A 7958-nucleotide genomic window follows, 5' to 3' on the forward strand; every position below is an offset into this window, starting at 1 on the left:
TGCTGCTGCCTTCGTCCCTTGAAGCAATGGGGAAGTGGTTGTTTAGGACGTAAATACTACTGAGGGAAGGTGGATGTGTCCTGACCCCACCCTCCTACACTTTTCAATAAAACTATGAGTCCAAATGTGTAGAAAAGGGCATGGATGTACTGTATATATACCTGCATATACTCTAAATTATGCTAACTGGATGTATCAAAAAGACAAGATAAAATGGAGGATTGAATCAATGCAGGACAAAACCAGTGACTTGGGATCAATAATCCACATATTTTATTTCAAAACTCTTATTAATCTACTTGTATAACTCCACATCTCATATTGTTCTGGCCTAGCTCCTTAGTTGAAGGTACCTTGTGGGGTTTTGGATTATAAATAAGAAAAACATTTAACCAACATGTTAATCATATAAATCTATAGTCATCCATTTCTCAGTTACGCAAAAAACAGAAAAAAAAGAAAAAAAAGAAACACATTTCAACCAGAGAACTTGTCATATGTATGTTCTTACTCAAATATGGTTGAGAAGCAATTTTAAATGTTTCGATACCCTAAGTTGTAAATGTCCTGTGCACCACAGTACTCTGCTCAGGTTCTTCCTAGATAAAGAATAATTATACATTTAAAGATAAAAGTATTCTGCCACACACTTAACGGCTTCAGGCCTGTCTCATAACTTTTAAACCACATTCAACCACAGAACCTGTGCATTTTTAATAATGCACTTTAAAAATTGGTCATATTTGAGACTTATGTGTTTTCCTGTACAATTGCATTGGGTTTGCTGGACCCACCTTGCTCAGTGTTAAAACTACTGCTTAGTAATATAACATCGGTTACCTTCAATGTAAAAAAAAAGAAAGAAAATAGTTTAGTGAGATTACAATAGATTTCCTCTACTTGTATTATCCTTGCATCTTGACATGTTGCGTAAACTGAATCTCGAGTCAATTCCGTAAAAGACAATATTAAAAAATGTTAAATGTTAAAAGAAAATGTTAAAATATTCATCCAGTCGAATCATCTGTACGCAGTATGCATAGGTACTATGCAAATGATTGAACTAAGTCTAAGGTAAATTATGATATACATTTGGCCTCCTCAGTGTTGTGAAATTTCCCCATGAGTCTTGCTTCTTGTCATCTCATTGAGACGAATATCCAGCCGACACTGGCAGAGTCCAGAGCTACTCTTGATTGATGCTCCTCCGTCAGTCCAGAGCCTCAAGCACAGAGATGAGACCTTTGTACTGCTTCTTCAGGATTTCATAAAGAGCATCTTTGCCTGTCGTGCCTGCTGACCTTAGGAACTTGAACATGGTCCTCATCTGTTCTTGTGAGGTTTTTTCAGCTCTCACAACATCATAGCTCTCTTTTGAGATGAACCCCTGATCCTTGAGCCTGTCCAAGATGGGTGCTGGATTGGTCACTCTATCAATCAGAGCTGTCTGATGGCGATTCACAAAATGCTGGTCTGAGGCATTCATGGAAAATGGAAGCAATGAAAACAATACAAAACTGAATAATGCAAGTTGTAATGATAATAGCAGGCTAAAATTGTGTAAAAAATTAACTGAGATATCTCTGAAGTTTATAAGCAGAGGGTTTGCATTGGGTCAATATCTGTTAGTTGCCAAGCTCTCTGAAACTTTGATCTACATGTGACATCATGTTATGAATCAAGGTACAATGTAACTCTTCTAAATACTCGTATTCAGTGTATTTTCTTACCTTGTCTCTGGCCATTGTTCCTTTGGTATTCATCTGGAATAAAATGCAGTATAAAATGCTTATTTAGCTGATTTAGTGCTTTTATTTTGAGTACATTCACAATGCACATCTGCTTCACAAACAATGTTTAGCTAAATAATATTAAGGTGATACATAGGTATTGTAGAAAAATTCTTGTAGAATTGTTTAACGTCTGACCTGCTCGAATCGTACTGGTCCATACAACGTGCCTCTCCTTATTCTTCTTCTGCTCTGCACTTTCTAGTGTGAGGCTGAAGTCGGTGTGTGCATTTTTAATGAACACCTCAAAGAAATTTGGCATGTTGCTTTCATATCTGAGCTTTAATTGCTGTGGAGGAAATATTACGGGAAAGGGAAGAGGTTAGACATGTTGCTGTGCTCAATCACAGTGGAAAGATGTGTGTAATTGCAGGAAAACACTTATCAGAAAACATTTTTCTGGGGCAGGACCCCCAGACCTCCTGCTTCAATTAGGATTTTGTCCTCAGCAAAATATGGGGTCGGCTATGGCCATGACTGCTAGCTGTTGGCTAGCAGTCAGGTTGGATAGTTAAAGACAGTTAAAACCGTACATCAGGGCAGATTTTTGCAGTGTCTGCGTCTGTTGTGAGGATGAAACGATCCTTCATCTGAAGCGACTTGTCTGGGTTTGGCTTTCGTATTACTTTGTATCCATAGGATTTTTCCTTCTGCTCCATTGCCTGTGAAAAAAAATGGGCAATTTTTAGCCCAAATGTACTTTAAACTTATAGTAGACAACATTATTGCCTGTGTTTTGAAGTACCTTCATAATTAAACAGTATGGTTTTGGTGTTTTTTGAAGATAATGTAGTATGAAGGATCTATTACTATTACAATTGAAATAACCTGTTGCAGAGCAGGATCACGTGGGACCAGATAAACATGTAGTGTGAGAGGTGCTGTGTTGGTCTTATAAATTAAGACGTTGCAGTGCACTTTCATTGGAAATCCAGCTTTCATCAGGACCCCCCTTGGAGAGAAGGTTGGCTGGAATATCTTGACGTGGAATGATGTGATCTCAGACACTTGTTCCACAACATCTCCATCGGTATCTATGTGTAGAACTGCAAACTTGGCTGAAAGTGTGGGGTTGTGATCTGCACAAGACACAAGTGCACAAATTTAGTGAGAAGAAAAGGGTTGCATTGATGTAGCCTATTTATACACATGCTGTAAAACAAAAATGTATTTTTTTGTCTTTTTCATTGTATGTCCAGTTACCTAAACAGATCCAGTGTGGCAGATGCACTTCATCTAACTTTCCAGCAATGACTGTGATGTCCAGTAGGGGGCCACCTGGTGTGTAATGTAAGCATTCCAGCCTCTCCATGTGTTCCTCCCAAGAGGTAAACTGGTACTTGATGCTGACATTTTTCTGACAAACCCAACGCAGGCCAGACACACTGCATTCGAAGCAACCTGCTTTAGACTGTAGGCTAACGTTGTGAAAGGGAAAATAAATTAGTTTGGGTCTCCTATGCACTGAAATACTATATTAAAGGACACAAAGGAGTAAATTGTGAACTGAAACAAAAACAAAATGTTTTAATTTGGCACAAAATGCAACATCCCCCAAATCCAGTACAGCACTGACAGAAAGAAACTCAATGTATCTGTTTTCTATCTATGAGAAAATGAGCAAGATCCATAGCTGTTCATTTTCCATGATTTCTCTTTGTGTTGTGATATAGTACTGCAGATGTTATTTTTACCTATAGGTTAGGACCCCTTTCACTCTGGTGACTTTAGGTTCAACTTCAGTCCAGTCACTGGAGTCCTGTGTCAGAAGACAATATATTTTTGATAATCAGTGGAGTTGTTGTTGCTGGATCACCCATTTTGCAAAATTAAAAACAAAACAAACAAAATAACTTACCATAACACCGCCACAAGAGGTACAGCTTCTTGAAGGCCCTTGTTAAGACATATTGGCAAATATGAAATATTAGATCATTTATTTTAACATGGTAACATATAGTAACATTGCATATATTTTACTGGTATAACACTACACTTGTTACATAGCACTGCTTCAATATGAGAGCAATATATTATATGGTATATAGCTGAGTCAAGTCTCACTTGAGAAATAGTGGTAGCACTTCAGATTACAGTGCTGCTATTACGGACAAAGTACAGACAAGCTACATGTTTTTTAAGTAACAAAGGCTCGTCAGGTGCTTCCTGGTGACTCAATGGTCTGGGGCACGTACCATGTGGGTGCGGCTTGCTGTGTTCGGGTCCAGCCTGGGGCCGTTGTTGCATGTCATCCCTCTCTTTCTCCCAGTCTGTCCTGTGTCTCTCCACTTTCAAGTGTCTTAACAGTCTAAGCAAATCTAAAACAAAAAAAACAACAATGGCTTGTGAAAGGGAACAATAGAATAATACAGAATACAACTACAGAAACTATCAGGTAACTACAAGTTATTTATATATTTTTTATTATGAAATAGTTCACAGAGAGCAATAATTACAGTGGACAGTAGCCTATGTCTGACAGGTAAAGTAGTGGGGGTTTATGTTGCAGTTTTAATGTCCTGTCCTATGCTGTTATGTTTCCAAACCAAGTAAAAAAATCTTGCACAGCAATTCAAAGTTCTTGTACCTTAATGACAGGATAACAGAGAGGAACTTAATGCTACCAAGAATGCCATCAACAGTGTATAAAAAGATGCTAGCTAAAATGTTTGTGCTCCCTTTTACTGTACATTATTCTGTACATTACACTGTGCCTCCATTCTGTTGTTACCATTTATTTGGGGATGCTTGTGACAGGTAAAGTAGTGAAATCTTTTCTGTCACTCTTCATGGTGTAATAAATTATAGAGAAAAATGATAATGAATGCAATCTTTTAATGCAATCTATAACTATTTTTTGAATTCTAAATCACTTAAGTATTTAATTGTTAAGGTATAAGATAAAAGTTAACTTTCTTACCCTCTTCAGTGGATTTGGAAGATTTTTCCTGGATGAAAAAGGCTACAGGACCTCTGATAGTGAATCCAAGGTAAAAGGAAACTTGACCTGATTTCCAGAGGCTGTCTCGCAGGTTGGCATCCACCTCAATCTCTGAATCCCCAAAAGTTGCATACACTCTGCAATTTCGGACCACTCCGTTAACTTTGAGAAGACGTTCTTGGATCCTGGGATGTTTGAATATCTTGCTCCAGTTTTTGTTCAAGTCTTGTTTGGTGTCCTCATTCCCCTCACAAAATATGTCATCAAGGATGCTCCTGTGAATGATTCTGCTCAGACCTTTACCTTTTCCAAGAAAAAACAGGGGGCGAAGGTACCTTGATCGAAAGTGCTTCTTATATGCATGCTCATAGGAGCAGTGCATTTGCTGAATGGATTCCTTGTCCTTTGGCCAAAACATGAGGGCAGCTAGCATGTGAAGCTCAGGGGGTTCTGTGGCGCTCAGTGGCATTTTCTTTATCAAAATCCTTCTGATTAAAGCGTCGGGAAAGGCCTCTCCTATATTATGTAACATGATTTTTGCAAGGATGTAGTTGAGGATGGCATAGTCACTGCACTGTTTGCTCGAATAGATTTCTCCCCACCATGTAGTTATCTCTTTAAACTGTGATACAGTGTATTTTCTGTCAAGACATGAGAGTAGTCCAGGGAAAGTGACAGCCCTTTTTTCTTTAAGGCACTGGAAGAGTTTATCAATGTTTTCTTTGTGTTGTTTGGGTGGTGAGTCTCCAACATAATTCTGGTAGCAGTTTGATACGTCTCTCCAAATGTATGGTGGGTCATCTTTTTTCCTGCCAGGCTTCGAGTAAGTTAGATAGGTGTCAAAAAATGCACATTTTCTCTCCACTTCATCTCTGAAGCTGTTTATTAGAGCAGTGAAATTCAAGAGTTTGTTGTCTCCAAGAGATTTCAGGACAGAACCCAGGGACACATTCTTTGTGAAAACCTTTCTCCAGTCTTTGTTGCAATTCACAAGTGACTCAAAAACAATGTTGGCAACCTGCAGGTAACCAAACAGTCCTCTGTTGTTAAAAATATTTGAGACTTTGGTCATTCCATCTTCTTGCATGTCTGACCCCTGTTCATTTTCAGCGAGTCTTTCTTCATCTTTGAAAGCTTCAATGGCTCTTGTGGCAAGTTGCAAAATTTCTCTTGGAGTGGCAGATGAAGCTTTGCTGTTCAGATGGTGCTTATGAACTTGCCCCAGTGTATCAGCAATGAATGGATTTTTGGGATCTCTTTCTTTTGCCCTCTTCGCCCACATTTCTGCCCTATTATAGTCTTTTAGTTCTAAGGAATAAAAACGAGCAAGTGCCTGAGGAAAAAAAGGATTTTGAACAAATATCTTTGATGCAACCTTTAAAACAGATGCACTCTGGACATTGTCCTCCATCTTCTGAATATCTAGAATCAATCTAGAAAACCTTTCTTGGTTCTCCTCTCTTCTCTTTGGACCCCTGTGTCCCTCCTTTCTTTTTATTAGGTTCTCTTGGTTCTCTTCTTTTTTCGTTTCCCTTTTGGTTAGCATGTCTTTGGCAAAACCAAGCAAACATGGAGAACCCTCATCCCTACACAAACAATTCAAGAAGTGTCTTGCTGTGTCACTTCGGGTCACACCTGCCTCAGCCATCAATTCAGTACACTGCTGTGCTATCATGGGGTGAGCCATGCGAACGTTTCTTTCATAATTTATGTCTGGAGGGAAGGTGATGATGAGATGGCTGAAGTGCTCCATCCTCTCCTCCAGTGAACGGTCTCCATGGATGGTGTCTTTCTGATTCAGGAAGTCCAGGCACTGAGCCTCCAAGAGATATGAGCCTGGTACGTAGGCATTCAGCAGAGACAGGCATGCAGCCAGCTGGGTCTCCCGTGGTTTCCTCGTTTTTCTGACTGTTTTGAATACAGCACATGCCTCTCGGACGTAAGCTTGAGAGAAATTAGTTTGCATTATATTAAAGCCATGAAAATGTTCGTGTGTATCTGTGTACCTTCTGCTGAGCTCCTTCTTTTTCTCATCAAATATTTGTTTTTCTGTGTCAGACAGTTCTTTTTTGAGAACGACATGGTCACACTCTTGAATCTCTGTCTTTCTCACACAGCTGAGTAAGATAACCACAGGCATGTAGGTCACTATCTCCTTCTTAGCAATCTCTGTCATAATGCTTTCTTGCAGACTGTCCACAATCTTCTCATCCTGCAGTAGAAGCAGCACTGTGTTCTGGTGGCCTCGTCTGCCTGCTGTGAAAAGGTGGATCACCTCATTAGCGACAGCTGTGAGGTCTGAGGTTGGGCCCGTTAAAACAGCGCTCCTGAAGGTTTTTCTCAAGTCTCACAGGACCTGCATGGCCAATGTGGTTCCCCCACTTCCTGGTTGGTGAAGTAATTTAACCATCCATGTTCTGGGGCCTCTTCTCCTGTTATTAATTTGCTGTACAAGTTCATCGTATCCATTTCATTTAACGAAAGCAGTTCCAGTGCCTTCTGACTCTGCCTGTTCAGCAGTGTGAAAGTTTAACCATTCAGGTGGGGCCCCTCTCTAAAAGTTTTCTTCTGTTTGCTCAGCAGCCTCTGGATCTGTGCACTCTCCTTCAAACTCATTTGCATAGAGAACATCCAGATGTGGAAGGGAATCTGTGATTTCACTTCCCACGTAAATTTGTCCACCCTTGGCAGTGGACAGGGATGGTTCTGTGTGACTTGCCATTTCTGATCCAAACTGCTACATTCTTGTGGACCCTTAATGAATATATGGAGAAAAAAAACAAGATATTATTTTTCTTTCGTACTGTGAAGCAAATTATGTTTATTGTATTAGTGGGCTGACTGGCAGTAGTAGTGACAGAGAGTTTAGCACATAAAGCACATAAAACCACTTTGCATAGTTAAATCTCTCTCACTCTCTCAAATTCCAAATCAAATAAGCTTTAGTGTCACATTAAGAGATTTCTTACTCTCTTGCTCTTACCATTATTCTATATCCCAAAGCTCCAAAAACCACCCCTCCTTTCCTTGAGTTGAAAAAACACTATTAATATTAACCAAAAATAATTTTAGTTTTGTGGACAGTTTTCCTATTGTTGGCCTTCAAATGGTAAAACGATAAATCACCTTGATTTCACGCCTATCGATGTCTTTAAATGATAAACCGTTTTCACCACATTACAATGAATGAAGGTAGCCCAGTGGAGGTTACTGACCTTGACCTGAAC

The 7958-nt window shown here is 39.5% G+C and overlaps 1 protein-coding gene and 1 pseudogene across 2 annotated transcripts; both read right to left on the reverse strand.

Moving 5' to 3' along the window:
* Positions 1–269: 269 nt before the first annotated feature.
* On the reverse strand, positions 270–6422 carry LOC139656959 (sterile alpha motif domain-containing protein 9-like). 2 transcript variants are annotated; one of them, XM_071534617.1, is made up of 10 exons: positions 4711–6422; positions 3986–4108; positions 3649–3686; positions 3485–3549; positions 2994–3208; positions 2619–2869; positions 2324–2452; positions 1929–2079; positions 1731–1763; positions 270–1473 (listed from the first exon to the last, which is right to left on the reverse strand). In XM_071534617.1, exons 1-10 carry the CDS (start codon positions 6416–6418, stop codon positions 1211–1213), a joined length of 2976 nt encoding a protein of 991 aa, XP_071390718.1. In that variant the 5' UTR covers positions 6419–6422; the 3' UTR covers positions 270–1210. The 2 variants fall into 2 exon arrangements, with proteins under 2 accessions (XP_071390718.1, XP_071390717.1); XM_071534616.1 differs by having other exon boundaries at positions 2607–2869.
* A 20-nt stretch (positions 6423–6442) lies between these two features.
* LOC139656960 (sterile alpha motif domain-containing protein 9-like) lies at positions 6443–7464 on the reverse strand (annotated as a pseudogene).
* Positions 7465–7958: the final 494 nt, after the last annotated feature.

This window comes from Centroberyx affinis, unplaced genomic scaffold, assembly GCF_046629955.1.
Source record: "Centroberyx affinis isolate AG114_WGS23_722 - 3 ecotype Tasmania unplaced genomic scaffold, CSIRO-AGI_Caff_v1 ptg002592l_1, whole genome shotgun sequence".
NCBI lineage: Eukaryota > Metazoa > Chordata > Actinopteri > Beryciformes > Berycidae > Centroberyx > Centroberyx affinis.

Excerpts from the sequence above, each read along its gene's own strand:
- LOC139656959 (XM_071534616.1), bottom strand. The coding sequence starts at position 6,418 with ATGGCTCACCCCATGATAGCACAGCAGTGTACTGAATTGATGGCTGAG. Across the intron at positions 4,109-4,710 it reads TTCCAAATCCACTGAAGAGG|ATTTGCTTAGACTGTTAAGA; the intron begins GTAAGAAAGTTA and ends TTTTTGTTTTAG. Across the intron at positions 3,687-3,985 it reads CAGCAAGCCGCACCCACATG|GGCCTTCAAGAAGCTGTACC; the intron begins GTACGTGCCCCA and ends TGTCTTAACAAG.